The sequence below is a fragment of the Phyllobates terribilis genome, unplaced genomic scaffold (genome assembly GCF_046119375.1).
Source record: "Phyllobates terribilis strain yellow unplaced genomic scaffold, ASM4611937v1 Scaffold_1__5_contigs__length_1240528914, whole genome shotgun sequence".
Taxonomy (NCBI): Eukaryota; Metazoa; Chordata; class Amphibia; order Anura; family Dendrobatidae; genus Phyllobates; species Phyllobates terribilis.
In genome coordinates, this window is record NW_027362761.1 from 914,420,133 (window position 1) to 914,446,258 (window position 26,126).

Sequence of the window (26,126 nt, forward strand, 5' to 3'; positions counted from 1 at the left end):
TGATGGCTGTGGAGGCCAGGTCATCTGGCGTAGCACCCCATCACTCTCCTTCTTGGTCAAATAGCCCTTACACAGCCTGGGGGTGTGTTTGGGGTCATTGTCCTGGTGAAAAATAAATGATGGTCCAACTAAACGCAAACCGGATGGAATAGCATGCCGCTGCAAGATGCTGTGGTAGCCATGCTGGTTCAGTATGCCTTCAATTTTTAAATCCCCAACAGTGTCACCAGCAAACCACCCCCACACTATCACACCTCCTCCTCCATGCTTCACGGTGGGAACCAGGCATGTAGAGTCCATCCGCTCACCTTTTCTGCGTCGCACAAAGGCACGGTGGTTGGAACCAAAGATCTCAAATTTGGACTCATCAGACCAAAGCACAGATTTCCACTGGTCTAATGTCCATTCCTTGTGTTCTTTAGCCCAAACAAGTCTCTTCTGCTTGTTGCCTGTCCTTAGCAGTGGTTTCCTAGCAGCTATTTTACCATGAAGGCCTGCTGCACAAAGTCTCCTCTTAACAGTTGTTGTAGAGATGTGTCTCCTGCTAGCACTCTGTGTGGCATTGACCTGGTCTCTAATCTGAGCTGCTGTTAACCTGCGATTTCTGAGGCTGGTTACTCGGATAAACTTATCCTCAGAAGCAGAGGTGACTCTTGGTCTTCCTTTCCTGGGGCGGTTCTCATGTGAGCCAGTTTCTTTGTAGCGCTTGATGGTTTTTGCAACTGCACTTGGGGATACATTCAAAGTTTGCCCAGTTTTTCGGACTGACTGACCTTCATTTTTTAAAGTAATGATTGCCACTCGTTTTTCTTTACTGAGCTGCTTTTTTCTTGCCATAATACAAATTCTAACAGTCCTATTCAGTAGGACTATCATCTGTGTATCCACCTGACTTCTGCACAACACAACTGATGGTCCCAACCCCATTTATAAGGCAAGAAATCCCACTTATTAAACCTGACAGGGCACACCTGTGAAGTGAAAACCATTTCCGGTGACTACCTCTTGAAGCTCATCAAGAGAATGCCAAGAGTGTGCAAAGCAGTCATCAAGGCAAAAGGTGGCTACTTTGAAGAACCTAGAATATAAGACATATTTTCCATTGTTTCACACTTTTTTGTTAAGTATATAATTCCACATGTGTTAATTCTTAGTTTTGATGCCTTCAGTGTGAATGTACAATTTTCAAAGTCATGAAAATGCAGAAAAATCTTTAAATGAGAAGGTGTGTCCAAACTTTTGGTCTGTACTGTATGTCACGATGAGATAATGAGAGGAAATGTCGATGTTATAAATTATATTGATGATTTCTATTAGTGCCGCCACCACTCCTATGACTGGATGCCGAACACTGCTGGGGGAAATAAAATTAATTTCCTCCCGGCAGCGGGGCTCTCACTGTAGGCGCTGCACAGTGCCAGTATGCTATTAACCTGCAGATTAACCCATTATCTGCAGGTTAATATAATTATTTTACATGACAGGTTCCCTTTAAAGAGGTTGTTCACTACTTGGACAACCCCTTCTCATTCAGAAAGTTTTCCCCTTTTAAAATAACAGTTATACTCACCTTTGGTGCCGGCGCCATTCCAGCGGTGTTGGCACTGTCTCTCTTGGCAATCAGGTAACAGTGTGACATCACTTAAACTCTGCGGGCAATCAGCCGCCGTTTTACTCTCCCCGCTTTTGGATGTATCACATACATCCGAAAGAAGACAGAGAGCCGCAGCGCTCACTTCCTCTGGATGTAAGAGATTTGTCCAGAGGCGCGGAGAGTGATGCGACCGATAATTGGCCACAGGGTTCACGTGACGTCACATTGCTGCGTGATTGCTGTGAGAGACATGGCTGACACCGCTGGAACAGTGCCCACACCGGAGGTGAGTATGAGTGTTGTTATTTTAAAAGGGGTAAACATAGGGATTGAGAAGGAGTTCTCAGAGTAGTGGGCAACCCCTTTAAGAACATATTGGCTCTTAAAGTATATCTGACTGAACATTGACAATTCAGAAACTTAGAGAGTAATCATAGATAGTAGTATCAAGTCATCGTGTTACAACAAATGAAAAAGTGAATGAATCAGAATTATAGAGGAGCAGGACATTTAGTGTGCAAAAGAAAGCAAGAGAGGGGAGACCTTTACAATTTTTTGTCACCCATTAACAAAGGGTATAAGACCAACCAGAACACATCTATCTTTTGCCCGCCAAGTACGGACTGGCCGGAAGTCTCCTGATCTGAACTCGACAGCCTTGAGATGTGTGAAACCAGTTTAAGAGGCGATCTGAAGAGTATGTGTGTGTCTATCTATGTATGGATTGTTGGATAGAAAGATACATAGTAGAGATGAGTGGATCGCTTTGTACAACCGGCTCCACAGTCCAGATAGACCGATAGATACTGATGCAGATAGATTCGGTACACAAATCACTTTTGATCACACCACTGTTGTGCATTTTTTAGCATCAGGGTTTAAAGTGGAATTTTTAATAACATTTTACAATCCATATAATAGACCACACTTTATACCTTTTGTGTTGATCATTTCTGTCCTGCTCTTGAACATGAAACCTAAATGTTTCCTGTGGATTTAAGATTTTTTTTTTATTAGACTTTTAAAATGGAAACAAACACCGTTATGGAACACTTTATATATTCTATATGCTTTTGACCCGAATGTATAATGGTTTTTTTTGTCTTTCTCATATATGACCCTTTTTTGCAGTTTATGGCCGAATTCCAGCCTTGCCTGTTGCACATGCATATTTGTTCATGGCTACAAACACATTTCATTCCAAGGAACATATGCTGCTGACTGCCAGAAGACGTTTTGTGGTTTTGGGTTGTTGGAAACAATTGCTTTTTTATGTTAACCCTATATTTCTAGAAAGACTTAAGTAGCCTTTCTTTACAATAACTCTTATTTTTCCTTACTCTTAAAATGAAAATATTAAAAAGATCTCACGACTGACAAGTCATGAGATGGAACTTCATTGTCTCCTGTCATTTAATACCACAAGATTCCTCGAAAAGCACTCGTATGAAGGACTTGCCAAAAGATAAAATACAAACTGGGTGAAATCGGAGCATTCAGTCTGATTAACCCTTAATTAATTACAGTGCTGACGTCTGATTTTATGGAATTAATGTAATAACACCATTTTAATACTTGACTGGTGACTTTAGTCAGTGATTATTTAACCGGTAACTAAACTTTTTTTTTCTTTTAGGTCCTGAAATTGCCTGCAGATGGGTGGAAGTTCGGGTCCTGAGACTCCCACAAATTGCTTAAAGGAATGCTCCAAAGTGCGCAACCTAGAAGGCTGAAGCGCACGACTGCTGCCTGAGCGCACGCGGAAAGAGCTGAGTTCAGATTGAATCAGTTCTGTGCTCGTGCTGTGCGCTTCTACCATGTGAGTTGTTCACTTTTTAGCATTCTTTTGAGCGATCAGCAAGGGTCGCAGGACCCGGACCACTACCTATCTGCAGTAAACTTAGTGGTCTAAAAAATATTATACATTTTTGTTTAGTTACTCTTTAAATGGGTCTCTCCACTAAATATATTTCACTTATCTGCAGTTTAGGTGATAAGTTCATGATCGCTGGGAATCCAACTGCTGGTAACCCTACTGATCCCGAGAACAGGGGTCCCAAAGTTCCCCGTGTAAATATAGTGGTATTGTGCTGTGAAACCTCAAATTATAGAGAAGAGAACTTCACTCGTGACCAAATTAGCACGCTTGGGTGCAGTTCTTCTTTACTAAAGTCCAATCTTTTCAATTTAACCATGTGTTTAGAGCAAAACTCAGATATTTCCACTTTTGATTTACAGTGACTCTTTCATCCATCATCCGACCATGATACGAATATACTAAATTCATATTGTATATTTTTTTGTAGAACGTTCTTTTTCCTGAAAGGCTGAATTCATGCCTGCAGTTGTCTGTTTGACCCTACTTGCCCTGAACAACTTAACACGACATTACTATCAATCTCAAGTGGAAAATCTTGACGGGATATCTAAACACATAAACAAGTCAGTTTATATTAAGAAGGAATGCCAAGAAAATAAAAGACCTTTGCTAAAGTACTCAGTAGATAAATTAATGAATCGAAATCTAGTGCTGTAGAAATATTCACTTCTGCTTTTGAGCGTCATTTTATTTCCATGTGATCTATAAAGATCTAATATTGTTGTCTAAATAATGTTTTGAAGATTCTGGAATATGTACAGTTCTAACAGTAATTGTTTGTCTAGATTATAGAAGAACAGAACCAACTGTTTTTTTCACTATATTCCACTTAAAGGACTTTTCCAAGAATACAATATTTATCTTAAAAGGGGTTTTACGTGACTTTACGTGACTGCAGACTTGTGCAGCTTCACATTTTGCGCACTGCATGCTTTGAGGATTCTCCAGTGCCGGGCGCGGCGGGCGCGTGACTGCAAGTGTGCGGTGTGCATAGTTTCATCAATATTCTGATTAGACTGTTTCTGGCCCCGCTCAATAAACTTGCATTGATCAAGGCCGTGCCCATCTAGTTGGAATGTGGCTGGGAGTATGCATAGTACATACTTTTGGTCCCGGCTCTGGCGAATCTTCATAGCACACAGTGCGCACAATGTGCGGATTCAAGTCAGCAGTCACATAGTGTGACTGCAGACTTGTAGCTTTAGGCGGATAACCCCTTGATCAGGCAGTATACCTGCCACAATTAACTTTGTCATTTACTTATGTTAGTAAATGCTCTTGCTTTGCTCACTTCACAGCATTTACGCAACCTCCCTTTCTCATCTGTCCTGATTACACCTTTTCTACTGGCCACATTGTGTAATGTGCATAGACAAAGTAAAAAGAGCATGCGGAAGTGAATGTGCGGCACTCACCAGTGTGAAAAACATAGTCCTATATTCCATAATCTGCGTTTCTGACGTGAGGAATACAGAGGGTGGTAGATGCAAGTAACAGCAATTCGCTTCTACAGGCCAATACACCTCTGTGTGCAATATGTGAAACTACTATCCCCCTGCATCTATCACCCGCTGTACTCCCTGCGTGACAAGTGATGGTGTTTTACTAGTTATGGACTATGTTTTATCATATTGGTGAGTGCCACACATTCACTTCTTCACGCTCTTGATAGGAATTATTCAATTATCGATGTGTACCACCATTTGCTATGGTTCTATTTCAAAATTGCATTACTCCACTTCAAAATTTGGGATAATCTGGTAGTGTCATACTTTATTAGTTTAACTGTATAGACACACTAGACCAGTCCTGTAGTCAGGGTCTCATGTAAGGGAATCTGTCACCAGGATTTTGCCACCTAATCTAAGAGCAGCATAATGTAGAGACAGAGACGCTGATTCCAGCCATGTGTCACTTAGTGGTCTGCTTAATGTAGTTTTGATAAAATCACTGTTTTATCTGCAGCAGATTGTCACTAGATGACTAGTAAACCTGCTGCCACATAGTCCTCATTATTTATGAGCTCAAAATAACCCCCCTCCACCACTGATTAACAGTTTTCTGCCTATGCACAGTGTACAGAAAAAGCTGCCAATCAGTGGTGTGGGCAGGGTTATAGAAAGCTCAACATTATAGGACTGATGGATCTGCAGCAGATAAAACTGTCTTTAATCAAAACTACAGCAGACAGCTCAGTAAGTGATACATAGCTTTATCAGGGTCTCTGCCTCTATAGCATTCTGCTCTCAGATGAAGTTGCAAAAACCTGGTGACAGATTCCCTTTAATGATGTCCTGTTTCATGGCGTGTCAATGTGCAGTTGCCGATGTGCATATCCAGACTGATGCAATATCTGTGTGCCTCCTTTCCATTTCCTAAGTAAGGTTTTGCTGTCTACATAAGGTGTGAAACAAATATATATATTTAATAAGCAATTTTTATAGTTAAATGAAGACTGAGGAAATGCCCATCTTAAATGTGTTTTCCCACAAACAAAATTTAATTTTAATCAATAGATGTTGGAATGATAATAAGTTCCACAATTGGATGCGTTTAAATATAATGTTCCTGTGCTGAGATAATCTTATAAATGTGCCCCTGCTGTGTACTGTGTAATGGCTGTGTCTGACCGTACAGGAACACGGTCTGATCATATCACATCTCCTGGGCAGGGAAGGTGTCAAAAGAGTATACAGACATTACAGAAGGGGATCAAAACTATTTTTTCTTTGAAGTAAAACATTGTTTAAGAACAGGAAGGGAAATGTTTTTCCTCACAAAAAGAATCAGCTGTGATCCCCTGCTGTCCTGTCTGTATACTCTTTTGCTTCCTCCCCTGCCCAGGAGCTGTGGTATGATCAGACCATGTTCCTGTATGATCAGACCATGTTCCTGCACGGTCAGACACAGCCATTACACAGTACACAGCAGGGGCACATGTATAAGATTATCTCAGCACAGGAACATTTTATTTAAACACATCCAATTGTGGAAATTATTATTATTCCAAGATCTATTGCTTAAAATCAACTTTTGTTTGTGGGCAATCCCCTTTAAGCACTACATTTGATTTTTTTAGCTGTCCTTCAAATTCTTCTGTGCATCTAGAGCCATCAGGCCGGTACACCTTTTATCTTCACTTTTTGACTTTCAAAGTTCGTTTTATTAAGTGCAATGAATACACGTTTTATCACACGCTGTCCTTGGCTCAGTTTTAGAGGCTGTTGGCAGATTCAGAACACACAGTAGTTCAATAGTAGTTACCTAATCTCTCTTGTGTCCCCCTTTCACCTCCTCCAACCCCAACTTCCCACAACTTGAGTTTGCGTGTAAATCTTCTGTGCAAACGGTCTTAAAATGTAGAGAAGTTCCCCTCCAAACATCGCTCCAAGGTTAGGAAATAAATTGTGCTTTAGTTACTGTAGAATTGTACGGAAATGATAATTTATGTAACTTCAGAGCTGTAACTCATGCACTATATTTCATTCAAGCAGACGGTTAGCAGCACACCTGCATGAACAAACCATGGTATAGGAAAATGTAGACAGGACAGGAATTTGACACGGGTTGTTCCTTGTTGTTTATTGTCCAAATATTTCTCTTTTTATTTTTTGGAACATATGTAACTCGCAGGACACGCAGAGTATATTTTTCTATTCATTCTCCCATGCAAATTCTTAGTATGTGAGGTCTCAAACTCAAGGTCCTTCATCGGGTGTTCTTAGGTCATTTAAAAAAAAATTAGGAGGAGTTTTTTTCTTAAAGGCCCAGTACTGGCGGTAGCAATTTTTGCTACAATCTGAATAAGAATATTGCAACCTGATATATACAGTAAGTAAACAGGAGATATTTTTGCCCTCGCGACTTGTTAGTCTGCAGTATTTTCTGAGTGATCGTAAAGCCGTCTTTTAGAAATGACAAGACCGCTTATTGGTTCTTCTGTTGATTTGTTACACTTTATGCTGGTGACTGCCTAGAGAGGTGTGACCAAGCTGAAGGGGGGGAGGCTCCTGCTGCCGAAATTTGTGTTATAGCCACACACAGGTCAACTGACATGTAAAGTGCCATGGAATAAATGGCGCTATAATAATAAATAAATAATAATTAATGAAGGTCGGTAAGAAGGAGGGGCATATATAAATATATATAAAATGTTCTATATGTATTTTTCAGGTTTATTGGTTTAATTGTAATTTGAAACAAAATAGGATCAAAGACAAGGAGGACATAAAGGGAGGACGTTTTAAAGTATTGTTAGAGTATTATTTTGCATTTTATTTTATTTACTGAACATTTCACTGTTAATGTTTTTTTCTTTATTCAAGAAAACATTTAAATATTAAGCTAAAATTTACATCAAGATCAATAAACCTGTTGCCCCCTTTTAGTAAATTTTCATCCTTGGGTGCAGTTCGGTATAAAAAAACAAACCATGCTGTACTCATCGTTCCACTGGGTTTGTCAGTGTAGACAGCCCCCTACTCAGTGTCGCCAGCCCCCCACTCAGAGTCACCTGCGCCCTCTGATTGACTGCCACGCTATTGACATGACGTCAGCACCACAGCCGATACCGGGAGCAACGGCATAGACTTGTCAGTGGGCTCAGTGATGGTGGATGGAGCACGGTTTGAGTTTTTCATAATAAAACTCAGGGACAGAGATTAGTGGAAAGAGGACAATCCCTTTAATGATGTAGACTTTCATCTCATGGGTGAAATTGGATCATGTAGGCTAAGACTTTCTCATTTTTTCCTTTACGTAAGCTAAAATGCTGCTCTGTGACTCAAGGGGGAACAATCTAACCACAAAGCTCCATTGAGATATGCTGTGCCCATGGATTTAGCTTGAGAAGGCAGAGTTATTCAGGATTTCTTGTTACTAAACAAAGGTCTCATGGAATGGTTTTCTATTAGACAGCATTCCAATAAATGATGTGCTATTAGTGAATATCATCTTACCCCATTGTTTTATATGTACTATTGTCCCATATTGCTTTTAACTGAACATTTACTTGTCCTAATGGTGGTTTAAAACGATCTTTATATAGCATTTGGAGTGAAAGTTGTACTGATTTGGTTATACACTCTTGTCAAGCTATTGGCACAGCTAACTCAGTTTTAACATGGATTAAATCTAAGTCATATGGTCAAATGCATGCTGGCATCCAATCCATAGAACTAGAATGAATAAGAAACATTTGTTTGTACTTCATGTTAAATATCTGTGTTGCGTTTTCCAGTGAATACTTGTGGATTGTAAAGTATTCACAGAATTTGGCGAAAGTTTTGAGCCTAAAACAGAATGTTTTACTTTGCCGAGTTTTTATGTGCCAAACTAAGGTTATGGATATGGCATTTATGTTAATACTTAGTTAATTGTTTTAAACTGTATGCATAATCTTTAAAACATTTGCAATTTTATTTATTTTGTATTATCATTTAAATTGTTCTTTGATAAAATCCAGACTTAATTTGACTGTACTGTATACTTAAGGGGAATTTAGTGGGATTTCACCCCCCCAAACTATTTATATGCAAATTTATAATATTTATTTTACTCACTTATATAGCGCCATTAATTCCACAGCGCTTTATAGACATTATCAGCACTGTCCCCATTGGGGCTCACAATCTAAATTCCCTATCAGTATGTCTTTGGAGTGTGGGAGGAAACCGGAGAACTCTGAGGAAACCCATGCAAACACGGGGAGAACATACAAACTCCTTGCAGATGTTGTCCTTGGTGGGATTTGAACCCAGGACCCCAGAGCTGCAAAGCAACAGTGCTAACCATTGAGCCACCATGCTGCCCTGTAGCTCTTTCATAGACAAGTCCAGCAATACGTTTGCATGGCCAGTCAGTTCCTCCATTATGGAGAAATTAGTGTTTCAATAGATAATATTCAAATAAGACTGAAGAACTATTTATATATCTGAAGCATCTGTCACTCCAGCTCTATTCCCGCCCATTGCTGTCTCCACCTTGACTGATGGCTCCTTTGCCTGAAGTCACACAGCATAGAAGCCACCAGTCAAACAAGAAGAGTCAGTGCTGGGTGGGGAATAGAGCTGGAGTGACAGGTTTCAGATCTACAAATAGTTCTTCAGCCTCATTTAAGTATCAGTCCAAATGCTGATTTCTCAGTAATAAAGAACAGACTGACCATGTAAAGGTATTGCTAGACTTGTCTTTGAAACTGCAACATGTGCATATAAATAGTTTGTGTATTAGTTATTGAAATTGTGCTGACAGATTCCCTTTAAAGCAGTGTTTGACGCTACAAAATATTAGATATCTAGAGTTCTTGCTCTTTGATTGAAGCAGCACTGCAGCGTGCTGTGTCCCTGCCATAATTTAGCAGGCAAGGCTCCATTCTTTTAGCAGTGTCTGTGCCTGGTATTACACCTTAAAGCAGCTCAGTTCCATGCAAGTAAAATGAACTGTACTGCAATATCAGGCTCAGCCACAAGTCTGGAGCTATGCCTGGTCAACTATAAAGGGCAAGAATGCAGAGAGTCAGACCTCCACTGATCTGATTTTGCAAAAACCCTTTAAGTTTATTTGTAACACAAAAAATATTTTTTTTTGTCATCAGCTAAGAAGTCCTCCCTCCAATTAATTCTAACAGAGGTTCAGGAATTTCAGATCTTAGCCTCAATCATTCAAGGTGTTTAAGACATTTTTGGGATAAAAGAGAGTGCGCTAATTAGAAAATGAATGGATATTGACTTGTAGGGCCACTATCTTGTTGGCTATTGATAGGGTCGTCTTCCGAGTTCAGGGAGTGTGACTATAAGCATCACCTGATTTACGAGGACTGCTGAGGTTATGACATGTTGGCATGATAGTTCTTTAAATTGGATGGCACAGCACTTGGTCCACTGGGTCATCAGTGGATTATAATTTGTGTCAATAAGGTTTATGGAGTAGATTCCATTGAAGAAGACGTTTGCACATGAGAATTACCTCTATGCTGTAAGCACTTGGAGGAATTCAGGTTTAATGAGAAACTGACTCATTATTGGCTTATCAGAATCTAGCCTTCACCTAGACCTTGAATTTATCAAAGTGGAGCAAGTAAAAATTGGAAGAAGAACTGATATGTGTCATACCCAGTAATGTTAGTTGTGAAATTCTCAAGTGTAGTGGTATCTCCTCTTTTAACTCCATTTCTCATTTACTCAACTCTTTATATAAACTCCCCAATGTGCCATCATCATGAAAAGTTTAGAAAACCCTTTTGTCTGAAGAGCCGAGACCATGTTTTACTCTAAAACAGTATGTACCTTCTTGGTTTCGGGATTAAATTACCATGCATTTGGCATATCATGTAAAATGTTCTTTATTATGGCTTTCTCATACCTACAGCATGAGTCACCAGCAAACCAGAACAGATTTTGGCTAAGCTGCATGATGAAGTGTTCTGGATGCACAGAAAATTTAATCCAGACTCCAGGCAGAGAAAATTCCCAGGGGCTACCTTAAGAAACAGCCTTAGAAAAACATAACAAACATGTTTTAACACCTTTAAAAAAAAAAAGTTAGTTATATATGCAAAACATGCAAGAATAGAATCCCTTCTGTAAGCTCCGATGGTCGGTCAATCACTCACTTCTGATTATTGTTGTTATTTAAAGCTGTTTTACATATGTCGTGGCCAAGAAATATAAGATTTCTCCTTAAGTATCCGCAAGGTTCAACTTCTCAGACAAAATGATCCATTTAGCAATATAAAGCAGGCTTAGTTTGCACAAAAATGTTTTAGCGTCTAACATGAATGTCATGCTTTAGCCCCCGAGTCCAGGAAATGTGAACAGCTAGATTTTAAAAATGGGAAAGTAATAGTATAAAACAAACCCGTTTATTTCAACACAGTTCTAACAAGTTACTAAGAATAGAACAGGTATGTGATCTTATATCCGGAATACTGGTAACCCAGTAACACAATGAAAGGGAATAATTGGCAGAATGCACAAATTGTATTTGGCCCAATTGACGAAAGTGTTTGACTTTTCTATTTTTCATGTAGACGAATGTTCAATTTTGGAATGTAATGTAACTTAGTAAACATTGAGATACTTATCTGTGTTGTTCTTGGATTAATCAATGCTTGCTGTGATCTGAGTGATGTACTGACATGCTAGAGGCCTGCCGTCTAGAATTACGATCGGTTTTCACTGGATTGTTGACTAGTCAATGGTTGATGCGAGTTAGAAAGAACTGAAAAATCAGTAGAACCTAAACTACGCTCCATGTGATATTCTAATATCCTCTGTAAAGAATAGGGACACCATTACGGGCAATTGTTCTACTTAAATCCATATATTTTGGGCCAAAAATAATATTTGCTTTTTCTTTTGCTGGTTCCAAAATCCGTCAGTGAACTACTTCCGTCACGGAGTTTGCTATTCTTTTATCTGTCTTTTATTGAGCTTCTCTCCACTGATTTATGATCAAATGAAAGTTCAGATCTCTGTTTTGGATCTGTTTTGTGGTCAAAACTCCGCTTACAGAAGCTCAGCAAATGACAGATACAAGAGTTACAAATTGCCCGTCAGTATGCGCTCACTGAGCAGGTTGAGCCACAGATTATAGAAGGCAAACAGTGCATTGTGAATAATACTCAACCGCAAAAGCTATTTTTATTATGAAATACAAAAAAACAACGATGCCTCCAAAAATGTCCATATCTTTTAACTATACTTGGAAAAATCCCCTTCTAGTGTTCCTGTACAAGCTTGATGAAAATATATAGTCTGTAGAGGAACCTGGCTGCAGGTATTTTGTTTCCCTGCAGCACCTCCACTGGAAAAAAGAAGCATTACACAATTCTCATGTCAATTAATGCATGACTGTGGAATGCATGAACATGCCAGGTCCTCCAGAAAGAGGGGCTCTTTGCAGATGCTCTCAAATCTGGCAAATAGATTCGTGGGAAACCTAGGTCTATTAATTTAAAGTCCTCTATGGTGTTATGAAAACACCTTTGACTAGAATGAATCAGCAGGAATGACCACTTTATGGAGTGTTTGGTTTGGCCTTTTATCCTGAGTCATGTGGCAAGACTCTTTAAAGGGTCAATATTGATTTTAGGATTGCTACTTCCAATAGGTGGCGCTAGAGCTCCTGTCTTTTTCCTCTTTGAAGAGGATATTTGAACATGTAAACTACAGTATAAAATGCTAGCAGCAGGGGGTTAGGCTCTTAGACATATGTGGTAGCTGCCCTTTGTTCTTCCACAGTCAGTAGCAGTGAGAAGGATCAAGTGACTTTCAGGTACTCTGAAAACTTCCAGCTGTAAAAGAATCCAAGAACCTGTCATGTGAGCTTCTAATTAGGAGACATAGCAACAGTCCACTCATGGGGAAGGGGGGCTTGTTTGGGGGTGTCATTCTGATTCTCTAATTTAAGTATTATGTTCTGTGACAGTCATTTAACTATATGGGTATGTGCACATGTTCAGTACTTGCAGCAGAAGGATCTGATGCAAATACGGATGGGTTAGCAGGACAAAATGCTGCATAAAATACGCACATTTTTGCATGCGCTTTTATGCATTTTTTTACCATTCATTAAAATGGGTGAAAAACGCTTAAAGAATTGACATGCTGCAAATTTGAAACTGCTTCAAATCTGCAAGGAAAAAATAAGCAACGTGTGCATGAGACTTCAGGGATCTCATTCATTATGCTGGGACCGGAAAATGCTGTGTTTTGTCATGGTTAAAATGTGAGAGAAAAAAAATTGTTAAAAATGTGACATGTGAACATAACCTATCACTACATTTTTATAAGTTCTGTACATTAGGGCATACAGTACATACAATTAGAAGCCCCTGCAGTGTACAAATACGTAAAAAAAATCACAAATTAAAGGGAACCTGTCACCAGCTTTTCCCTTATAACCTATCATCACCACCTTTCAGCCCTGTGTCACAGCATTTTGGAATGCTGTATACAAGTCTCCAAGCCTCCCTGCAAAGAAAAAAAAATACCTTTTATTATACTCACCTACAGGGAGGTCTGGTCCGATTGGCGTCACTGGTTTTGGTCCGGCGCCTCCTTTTTTTTCTTTCGATCGACGTCCTCCATCTATGTAGATGACACGTTGTACATCATCCATACAGTGTTCCCCGCCGCACTCCTGTGCAGGCATACTTCTCTATGTCCTGCTGAGGGTAAAGCAAAGTACTGCAGTGGGGAAAGTCCAAAGAGCCCCGGTTCATGCGCACTACAGTACTTTGCTCTGTCCTCAGCAGGGCATAAAGAAGTGCACCTGCACAGGAGTGCAATGCCGAGGACACTGTGAGGATGATGTAGGGTGCATCATCCTCACGAAGCAGAGAAGGAGGACAGCGATCGCAAGAAGATGAGAGGCACTGGACCAAGACAGCGACGCCCATCAGACCCGACCGTAGGTGAGTATAATAAAAAGTCTTTCTTTTTGTTTTGGCTTACAAATACTGATGTGAAATACTGACCAAAACTGAACGTGTGAATGTGGCCTTAGATGACATAGAAATCACTTGGACAGTACAGCCATATAGCTATGGTATATCACATGAGCATGGGAGGTTACATTACCTAGGATAAATGTCATTGCAGTCTATGGATTACACCTGGCCAGGGTTTGAAGTAGGATATTAAAGGCAAGTATATTATAAAGTATAAGCTCTAAATTTTAAATTAAAACCGCCCAAGTCTTGGAAAATCCCTTTAATGGTTAAACCTTTCATAGTTTGGTTGTCGTGCAATGGAAATTTTTTTCTCTAAAGTTGCATTTTATTACTTGACACTTCTGCAAAGCACACTCTGACATGATGCTTGGTAGCAAGGATTACTGTCAAGCAATTTAATAGTAAGCTCCTGCCAATGTAAAGTCCAGCCTCAGCCACATCAGCTAGATCAGCATTCCTGTGGAATCTGCCTCTCGCATTTATCCCACTTCAGCTGTACTGGCAAAACTCTGCGCCATACCTGTTCCTTTTATTAAAAATATTTATTTCTAACTTTCCTGGATATCACATTTTACAAGCCATAGCGTGAGATCAGGAGGAAAAAAATAAGTGAGAAAATGTGGGTAAAAAAAAAAATCAGATCCCCATAGATTAGAGATAGAGATGCTGCATCAATGTAAAAAAAGCTGCGGCACTAAGAAAATAATGCAATGATGATACGTTTATTAGACATTACATGGGTGACAAAGATATCACAAGTGCGCCATCAAAAGTGCATATAAAATTCAATATCCAGATAATACAATATTTTAGTGAAGACTGAACTTTCTCAATTCATATATGGAATAAAGACCGTCTGTGTTTGGCGGTAGCGCCCCTCATGGATGCAGTGTCAGGTAGGGATGCAGATATTAGAACTATTGAGAAATACAAATAGGGAAGAAGCAAGAGAAAATAGTGGTAAGTAGATAATTATGTCATGTAGGGTCTGATCAAAGATGGGTGTCAGCACCTTTGGACATCCCAATGGTTTTTCCATCATTGGTTGTCACTACTAGAAATGCAACAGCTCAGCATCTGTTAAGGCTTCACATTATGTCAGAGGACATTAGGTTCAGGAATTTGGCCCAATCCTTTTTTTTTTTTAGATGAGCCCATATAAGATTATTCTGGCAGCGGATCTTTCAAGAGAATATAGGAACGCTAGGCCGAGACGAGTGTTTCTGTGTATGGCTATGTGTACACTTTTAGTATTTGCAGCAGATTTTTCTGCAACAAAAACCAGAGTGTTGGCAGGAAAAATGCAGTGTTTTTGCATGTGTTTTGATGAGTTTTTCCATATTTTTGAATGAGGGAAAAATGCTGAAAGCCTGGCAACTGATGTACACTGAATAATGTATACTAGACCGAGCATAGGCTGCCATTATTCTCGTCAGTGCAAATCCTGTCTACACAGGACGATGCGCCGCCAAGAATAATGATCTTTTCCACTGCGATTGGCAACCTGTTTACACTTAAAGATTACCGTGAAACAAGTGGGTTTTTAAGAACACTTGCTCTGATTATCTTTCAGTATAAATGCAGCTTAAGAACCAGCCTGGTTTGAAACGCGTCAATCTGTAACCTGTATGCTTCTGTATGCTTCTCCTGGGACTTGTATAGGACAATAAATGCACAAAGTGGATTGATTTGATTTGTTTTCACTTTTAATGAATAAACAATAAAATACTGATCTGGATCTAGATTCTCTGGATTTTGCACTGTGTGCTGCCAATGCATGCCCTGTCATACCCTGAGATCTTATCCGATAGAAGTATTATTTCTAGGAAGGTATACATCCTTACATACCACATGCAAAAGAACATGCAACAATTTTTTTCCTTTTGCATTTTTACAGAATCCCCTAAAAAAATAAAAATAAATAAATACATTTTTGCATGTCTTCATATGACATTTGAAAGTACAATAGTGGCCCATAGACCTCAATGTCAGTCCTATTACTGCTGTGTATAAAATGGAATAAGGACAAGTGAAGAAAACCTTGACAATATTATTATAGGAGCTGGTCCCATGTCCCAAAGCCTTAGTTATGATCTACTCTGGTGCCTGAAATTAACTTTATAGCTTTGCTTTATTCATCGGAAATTCGGATTTTACTGAATTCACATTTCATACCGAAAGGAGAAGTCAGTTAACCCTCAATGTAAGAAGTAATTTCTGTCATCCTATATCCATCTAATGGATCAGGGAGATTTTAATAAACCTATGATGTAGTTTGCCAAGATTTACTTCTACCCACAATTATATTATTAACATGTGTTTATAAAGCTGGGAAGCAGAACTGTTTCCATATGCTGCATTTGTTTTATGACACTCTTCCTTCTGCTTGAAAATCACATTGAGTCGTCCATTAAAGATATACTGGTCTAAATGTAATGGTGTAAAAGTTTTCTACAAAAATTACCCAAAATACCAGAACTTGCTATTGTACTATGATGTTAACGCCTATAAAGTGTTGATTTCATACTGTAGATTAGAGTGGAGATAATTGACTTTGCCAAACTTCACTTTCACGAAATAAAGTCTAGAAATGTCCAAAAATAATATAAAACATTACTTAAGTATATTGTTAGTGAAAAGGAAGGTAAAGGCGGAGATCATTATATCCCTCTATTAATAGGGGCTCCAGATACTTAAAAGGAACCCATCATCAGAAAAAGACCTATTGTTTAAATGAAGTTTTTGTATGAATGTTTTTTTTTACATATTACAATCTATATTAAAAATAAAAAAGATAAACATCTTGCAATATTCACATTGGCCACTGGGGCTTTTTTAGACTCTAATTTCGTGTTGTTTCAGGAAACAATACATGTACATAATCACAATGGTCAGATCCTGACTCTGTATTTTGTATTGAAGAATCTAATGAGCCTCTGAAAACCTCATTGTGAAGGGCGGGGGGCTGTCATATCACCTATTATGACTGGTGGATCCTGTGTTATTAGCTGTGTATAGTGGTGTTACCTGTCAGTGTAATCCTGCCTGCGATGAGAGGAAGCATTGCTGAAAACTCTTCCTGAAAGGACAGAAGCCTAAAAAGTCCCAGTGGTCAGTGTAAAAATTGTAAGATTTCTTATTTTGTTTTTAGAAGTAGTGAATAAAGATCATGATATAAAAAAAAATGGCAAAACATAGATAAATACATTTACATATTCACAGGATATATACAGTAACTGTAGAGTAGCTATGGATCCCACCTACGGGACCTGCATCATTCTGAAGAATGAGGACCAGTTGTGTGTCTCTCGGTAGAGAGGTGGTCGGAAACCCCATTCATTTACATAGGGATTACCGCTAGCTTGCCACATAAGTAGCATGTGATGGGGTCACGTTCTTGAGATAGAGATGGGTTTTATTGTTGGGACATTATCTACTGTATACATATTGTGTATCCTGTGGGCGGGTATGCTCTTTTAACTTGAAGTTTGTGGACTCTAATGTCAAATCTACAACAGGGCTCGGCACCAACCACACACCTCTTTCAATAACTGTGTACTTTTATATTAGAGAAAGCACTTCAACCCCCTTTCAGGCCTCAGGTGAATTTGCCACAACTGCCCCCATTATAGTCATGACTGGCGGGCTACTGCTAATTTATTCCTTTATGCTGGATGATCCAGGCCATTACTTTTAACCATATTTATTGAAAGAATGTCTTATAATGCTTGATTTATACTAAATTGTTACCTGTTCCAGAGATTTTGGGGTCCCAGAAGCATGACCCCAATCATAGAACTAACAATTAATCAGTGATTGAACAGAGTATACTTGTAATCCCTAGTACACGGTGTGAGGGGTGGTCCCAGACAAAGGTGCTTTTACATCCTTATGCCACACATTGTAAAGATGTGCCCATCCTTACCTTTCTGCAAATTTCATCAATGACTCCAGGTTCTTATAATATAATTTTAATACTTTATTGCTAAATGCTAGCAAAACCCCTGGCAGGCCGCAATTCACAAGACAAACAGTATGGACAGCACTCCAAGCACTTACTATGTATTTTAGTCCAAGACCCATCTTTAATTACAACATACCTGGTGTTTTAGTGAATAAGGAATAAAATGAGAAATTTCTATTTTTTTAGTCTATGTAAAAATCCATCTTTGCACAATACAATAGTTCTTCTTATGGAGATGCCTTTTCCACAGACCACATATATTAAATACTAAATACTTGTGTATAGGAAGTCAAGCATGCAGAAATGGGAGTTATTCTTGGTTCCTTTTCCGTCCAACACTCCCCCATCAGTTTTCCATCAGTCAGTATATTCATGGAGGCTGCTTCATGTTAAGCTGACAGGTGGCCTCCATTGCTGAAACACTTCTAATGCACTAAAGATTGAGGCTTCTGGTTTGGGAGCGAACACTGGAGACAGCAGTCTGTATGTTTGAACTCAGGCATAAGTGTCTTGATTTACTCTAGACAGCTCTAGACATTTGGCTTCCCACATGTGGGGAATACTTTGCAGGAGAACTGGCAGTGCCATGTCTGTGCTGCTCATGGACAAGAATAGTCAAGTGTTCTTCAGTTCATCCCCTTGTAAGCAGACTGGAGGAATCTTCTCATGTTATATTCTCTCTGCCGATTTCTCCTGAATGGGTCGCAGTAGTCGGTGAATGACATTACACCAACACCCCTTGTTTTCCTAACTTAATTGTACGACAGCCCCACAACCTAGCCTTCTGGACTTCACAACTGGAAAACAAATTGAAGCCAGCTACAGAACACAAACACATGAAAACTATTTCTACCCGTTAAAAGAATCCAGATGTTCAGATTTTTCTGCCAGAGTTTTCTTTGCTCCTTTCTGCAATGCAGCACATAGCAGCCGTCTTCCAGAAACAAGAGTTTTACTCAATCCGGTCTTTTTAAGCTCATGTTAATAATTACAAAGATACACATATAGTAACTAGGCATCCTGGTGCTGGAGAATATGCCGAGAAATCCAAAAGTTCCTGGATTTTTACCATTAGATCTGATCTTGCAGACCCTGCCATGTAGCCACTGCCACTACCCAGAGCTGGCACCTTGTGAAAAGATCCCTATGAGTATACATTAAATAACTAGTCAAGTGTAGTGTTTTCAGACCTTATATCCTATATTGTGAGACATTCTTTACATATGTCTAAGAAAATTTCTTGAGCTTCTGGGTTTCCCGGTACGGCATTTGATTCACCGACCTGGAATGACCTCAACTGTGTGATATGTGACACACAGGTGGCATCTCGCCAGCCTGGCAAATCCTAAGGTAAGCCTGGGATCCCGGAACGTAGGTGAATTCGCAAAATTCCTGTCCACAGCAAGAGAGAAATGACCTGAACCGTGGACCTGGGTTGCCAGAGATTCGCTCATCTCTACGCATTTGGCTTCATGTTAATAATCAGGCTATGGCAATAGGATGTATTCATATAGTGTGAACAAGGGCAAACTACAGGATTCTGTCGTCAAAGCTTTGAAAAGTCGCAAAATTTAGGCACAACTCGAAGTTGCACCTAAATTTTGGTGGCCACTGCTCATCAAATTCATGACGATTGGCGGCATTCGCTACACCACAAATCTTACTTCAGCAGTGGCTGGAATAGGATTTTGGTGAGGCGCACACAGAGATGCACTCCACTCGTTTGACACTCCTGATCCATGAAGAGTTGTATGTTTCTTCATGAAACATAGAAAACATAGCATAGAAAGGTAGAGTTGGTAGGGACCTCCAGTGTCATCGTGTCCAACCCCCTACTCAATGCAGAATTCACTAAACCATCTCAGACACATGTCTGTCCAGCCTCTGTTTGAAGACTTCCATTGAAGGAGAACTCATCACCTTTCGTGGCCGCCTGTTCCACTCATTGATCACCTTCACTGTCAATTTTTTTTTCTAGTATCTAATCTGTATCTTTTCCCATTCAGTTTCATCCCATTGCTTCTAATCTTTCTTTGTGCCAATGAGGATAAAGCTGATCCCTCTACAGTGTGACAGCCCTTGAGATATTTGTAGGAGAGTCTGACTCCAGCACGTCCCCTCATCTAGAGTGGCGTGAACAGTGCCGGTTTTGATGAATCCGGCCCTGTGTGTGTATTTTATTTGTGGGGCAATATATTTTGACATGGAGTAAGTTATACTAATACTGTAATATTAGTACTAATGGCAGTATCCTTGTTTTCTGCACTTGATTCTACAGTCTTTTGACAAGTGCAATGCTCTGCTGACCTATTCGGTGAATGTTCCCAAGCCTCAGCGATGTTTTATATTCCCTTTAGTTCATGCGATTTGTGAAAGTTCATTTGTGTGTTTATCCCATTTTTATAATTCCTCATCAGATGGACTTTCTAAGTGTTATGCATGCTTCTGCAAAGAAAGTTAAGGAGTTCTCAGTGTCAGTAGTATTTCAAGTTTCCTTCAGTTTGAAATATGACCGTCTCCCTTTTTAAATCGCTCTGCTTCCAGATAGCATTCCTCGCCATCTATTAATCTCGGTGTCTTTCCTTGTAATCAGCCTGAACGCTGCCGAATATTTCTGCTGCTTTAATTAGGCCGCAAGTTATTTGAACTTTTCTGTCCATTGAGGTCTCTGTTGTCTCAGGGCAATGAAGGGATGAACCGTCAACCAGAAACAATATATTTAATTACCAGAAAAGCGACATATACAGTATATTCCGAGACAAAGGAGTCACGATTGCAATTCTTGTGGTCTCAATAGATTTAGCTATGGAATTTAACATGTTTGCGTAGCTGCGATTTGCTATGTTTAGTGGACATAGAAGGAATGTTTTATTCTTTCCTTGTCTATATGTCACAATGATCAGTTTCTGAAAACAAACACAGCATATTAATGAGTATTTGGCGCTAGAAACAGTGCAAATAGGGGCATGACCAACAGCATAGACCGTTTAAGATTTATACATGTCAGCCCCCCACTAAATAAGTGTCTGGATAAAAGCTCCTGTCATCTCCGCACTGCGTAGTTTTGGGGAGTGTACATATTAGACTTTTCACCATAATGGGACGAGTCCAGATAACTCACTTTCATGATCCTTTTCTGCCTTGTTTTTACATGCGGAGATGTTTGCTATGATGGAAATCGTTATTAATGGAAAATTCTAAAAAATAACACAGCTCTACAATACAATACATTTATCCACCAGGACAGGGGGCTTCAAACTTTAGTAGATCAGGAGCAACTTACTTTTTAAAAAATATATGGCGTAAAGTCACATTCAGTATTAAAATGGATAATGATAGACCCAAGTGACATGACTATCACTCCGGTGTAAACTGCCAGGCTGTTAGACAGCTGCGACACATGCAGAGATTGCCTAACAAACAGGCGGCTCAAACATAGATGTCGAGCACACCGAAAATACTCGGCGAGCACCCGAGCGTGCTCGATTAAAGAGTTAAATGAGCACGCTTGCTCAACACTAATTAGGAACCTTCCTAGGTTCCAGTAACGCTATGACATTCCCAGTGCCACCAGTTCACAGTAGTGTCTGCAGCTGCCAACACTCATGGCTTCACATACACGGCACATATGGATCCTGAACCTCAGACTGGGGAACACTGTAACAGTGATACATAGAAAAGACTTATTGTAGGTACAGTACAGACCAAAAGTTTGGACACACCTTCTCATTTAAAGATTTTTCTGTATTTTCATGACTTTGAAAATTGTACATTCACACCGAAGGCATCAAAACTATGAATTAGCACATGTGGAATTATATACTTAACAAAAAAGTGTGAAACAACTGAAAATATGTTTTATATTCTAGGTTCTTCAAAGTAGCCACCTTTTGCTTTGATGACTGCTTTGCACACTCTTGGCATTCTGTTGATGAGCTTCAAGAGGTAGTCACTGGAAATGGTCTTCCAACAATCTTGAAGGAGTTCCCAGAGATGCTTAGCACTTGTTGGCCCTTTTACCTTCACTCTGCAGTCCAGCTCACCCCAAACCATCTCGATTGGGTTCAGGTCTGGTGACTGTGGAGGCCAGGTCATCTGGCGTAGCACCCCATCACTCTCCTTCTTGGTCAAATAGCCCTTACACCGCCTGGAGGTGTGTTTGCTGTCATTGTCCTGTTGAAAAATAAACTGGTCCAACTCCAGGTTCCAATGCAAATACCCATCTGATTTTTCCCACAAAAATCCCATGTCTTAAAGCACCGCTCCAGCATTTTCTTTATTGCAGCACTGGAGTAGTGCTACTAACTACCGTCTTCATCTGTTATTAGTGCCGATCTGGTCGGTCTCCCGCAGTTTGTGACCTGCCGGATCGCTCCAGTGTTTACTGGGTGAGCCCGTGGTCACTACTCAATGTAAGTCTATTAGAGCCAGAATGCGGCCCTCATAGACTTATATTCAGATCTTGTGACCGTTACCTCTGACTTCCGGCTAGTCAGATCAGGAGTTACGGTCACAAGATGGTGACGTGAGACCGGAGCAGTGCCGGGAAGAGCTGAAGATGGTGGCTGGTGAATATAAGGCTGGGGGCAGGGAGCTTAGTTCAGTAGCACCACTCCAGCACTGCAATAAAAAAAAATGCTGGAGTGGTGCTTTAGAATTTAATGAAAGTGTCAGGGCTGATCATGCCAGGGCTTATCACCCGACAGAAATTGAGTTCTAGAGATTTATACTGATGAATAATTGCATTTATTATTGAAACTATCTATTGGTAGAATCTATCTATCTACCTAGCTGGTCTAACCTATCTATCTGTCTATTAGTCTGGTGTTGGTTCTATTGCTCTATTTATATGTCTTTCTACTTGTCTATTTGTTTCTCTCTATCGAGCATCTATCTATATGCCGGTCTATCTATCCATCTATTAGTTGGTACTGGTGCTATTGCTCTACCTGCCTATCTTTCTGGTGCTTCCTATCTACGGTCTGTCTATCTCAATGTGAGACTTATACTTCTTCAGCATGTCTCTAGCCATTCAGCTGTGAAATGTCATGCCGAGAACCAGAGCCAAGGGTTAAATGCTACTAGATTTAGACATGTTGCCACCAAGTTAGTGTCTTACTGGTGGTCCTTTGTTTTGTTGGTGGCCGCTCAGTGCTACAAGCTGTAAATGAATAAATTGCTCTAGGGGTAGACGTGAAGCCGTTGTGTAGTTTTTCCTTATCGGAGGTTAGGCATCTGCAGCCCATCTCACACTTAAGAAAACAAATAGGTCTGTCTTTTGAGGCTGTATCTAAGCGCCTGTAAAACAATATTGCCTATACAAAAACAATGTAACATTCCCTGTTCCTGCATTTTTTAGAGACTTTTGAAGACCACATGAACATCACAAGAAATGGGGACATTGCTTAGATGTCACAGAGTTGGTTGTGATTCTTTTCTACTAATAAGTCTGTTTGCTTTTAAAACTCCAAAAAATGAGGAGGTCTGTGATTTCCTACAAAAAGGGGAAATTTGTATTCTGTCATTGAGGGATTCAATGTATAAACATATCAAAGAGTGTTTTATTTCCCCTCATCTGTATGTCAATTACATTCTTCGGTGACTGAATAGCTGTTTTCAGCCAGCTCTTGGCAGATACATGCCACTGAGCCTGTGAATTTGGAGTGTATTTACACTTGATTAAGTCCAAATGCCACAAAGGCCACATTACCCTTATAACTGGTAGAAACCATTACTAGATGAATAGTCTGGAGGTATTGAGATATGACCATCCAAATGGACCTCATACACACTACTACTCAGTGGATATATACTATGCCAGCAGATGAGGTAGAGATATACAAAGTCAAAACAGCAAAATCACTAGTCGGATCATTTATTGTCAATGTGATATCATGTGTCAATATTTTTTCACAGTACAACATGAGTAAATTTGACATGTTGAACTAGGGAGAAGGTATTAAAGTTGATATACTAGTTCCTTAGCTGCCCATAGACCTTAGATAAACGTCAGCCAACTTGCCTATCTACATGCCCGCTCAGTTTGGCCAAGCATGCATAGCTTGTGTCCAGTGGAAATGATTGATTGGGTGTGTTAACATCCGTGATCCTGCTCTCCTGTGACATCAGCCATCTGGAAAGAGTAGAAGGACTCTATACATGTGAAATTGTTTTTTATAAACTGATCTTGCTTTTACATTCAGTAATTTGTAGATCGCTTTCTAACCAAGTATTATGGTATCTTCTGCAGGTGGAGATCACACTTCAGGATATAAATGACAATCCACCAGTATTTCCAACAGATATTCTTGACCTAACGGTAGAAGAGAACATTGGCGATGGATCAAAAATAATGCAGTTGACGGCAACAGATGCAGATGAGGTATTTATATATTTTTTTCTTTAAAACTACATATTTATTTTTTAAGTGTCAATGGTCAATGACAGTATATATAGCCTAGAATGTTCAATAAAGACAAATTTACCGTAATCATAGATATTAGGTGGGAAAATACTGCTCACAAAAGACCTTAACTCATCAAGTCAGAAATTAAAAAAAACTTCTGTTAATATCAATATGAAGCTTATAGCCCAAAACAGATCATAATAGATCAAAAACATCATAACAGATTGAAAAGTTCACAGGTCACTGTCTCTATCGTGAGATCTAAACAATGGAGGAGCAGAAATCAGGGCAAGGTCTGGTCAGACCAGATGTGCTTAGAAGCAATTTTTATAGAAACTGAAGCACTGTTGCCATTGAGCTTAAAATTTGCAGTACTGAAAGAAGTTGCTCAATGAACAAAGTACATTTTAATTAATAGATCTTGGAATAATAATAAGTTCCGCAATTGGATGTTAAACATTTTTTTCCTGTACTGAGATAATCTTATAAATGTGCCTCTGTTGTATACTGTGTAATGGCTGTGTCCGACCATGTAGTCGCTGCTTCAGTTCACAGTCACCACATTCCACAGCTCCTGGCCCGGGGAGATAGCATAAGTCATTAATGATAAGTAAGTATACAGATGAAACAGCAGAGACTGGCAGCAGCAGCTGTTGCTTTCAGTGGTAACACTTTTTCCTGACATAGGAAACACATTTCCCTGCCTATTTTATAACAGGAGTGAGTGTTTCTGCCGTGTCACCAGTCCTGTGAGCTCATCAAAAATCAAGTTAGTGAGATACAGGTGCATCTCACTAAATTAGAATATCATCAAAAAGTTAATTTATTTCAGTTCTTCAATACAAAAAGTGAAACTCATATATTATATAGAGTCATTACAAACAGAGTGATCTATTTCAAGTGCAGATGAGCTGAAGGCTGCTATCAAAGCAACCTGGGCTTCCATAACACCTCAGCAGTGTCACAGGCTGATCGCCTCCATGCCACGCCGCATTGATGCAGTAATTGAAGCAAAAGGAGCCCCGACCAAGTATTGAGTGCATTTACTGAACATACATTTCAGTAGCCCAACATTTCGGATTTAAAAAACATTTTTCAAGCTGTTATAAAGTATTCTAATATACTGAGATAATGACTCCTGTGTTTTCATTGGCTGTAAGCCATAATCATCAACACTAACAAAAATAAACACTTGAAATAGATCACTCTGTTTGTAATGACTCTATATAATATATGTTTATATATATTTGAATTGAAGAACTGAAATAAATTAACTTTTTGTTGATATTCTAATTTAGTGAGATGCACCTGTATAAACTACTCAGGATCTACTGGAGCTCCTGCATCACTGACTTGATTTATGATAAGCGCAGAGGGCTGGAGATGTAGTAGAAACACTCACTCCTATGATAAAACAGGCAGGGACATGTATTACATCAGAAAGCAGCAGCTTCAATCGCCTGCTGTTTCGTCTGTATACTCACTTATCATAAGTGACTTATGCTATCTCCCCTGGCCAGAAGCTATGGTATGTGTAGACCAAAAACTAAGATTCCGACCAAGAACTGGAACAGCTCTGCATGATCAGACACAGCAAATAACAGTATATAGCTGGGGCACATTTATAAGATTATGTCAACACAGGAACAATTTTTTAACACATCTAATTGTGGAGCTGATTATTATTCTAAGACCATTGATTAAAATATGCTTTGTTTGTGGAACAACCTTTTTAAACAATTCCAGTTATGACAGTTCCTCCATCATGGCTAGCTTAGCAACTTTTTGGAGCATGACAAGATGGGTGGAAGTAGAAGCCCAGAAAAA

At 39.5% G+C, this 26,126-nt stretch overlaps 1 protein-coding gene across 1 annotated transcript in view; it reads left to right on the forward strand.

Annotated features, from left to right (window-relative positions):
- Positions 1-26,126, forward strand: part of FAT4 (FAT atypical cadherin 4) — a 253,046-nt gene that overhangs the window by 134,065 nt on the left and 92,855 nt on the right. Inside the window, exon 2 of the mRNA XM_073641488.1 lies at positions 24,144-24,275. Coding sequence (XP_073497589.1) covers positions 24,144-24,275 — 132 coding nt within the window. The remainder of the gene's footprint in view (positions 1-24,143; positions 24,276-26,126) is intronic.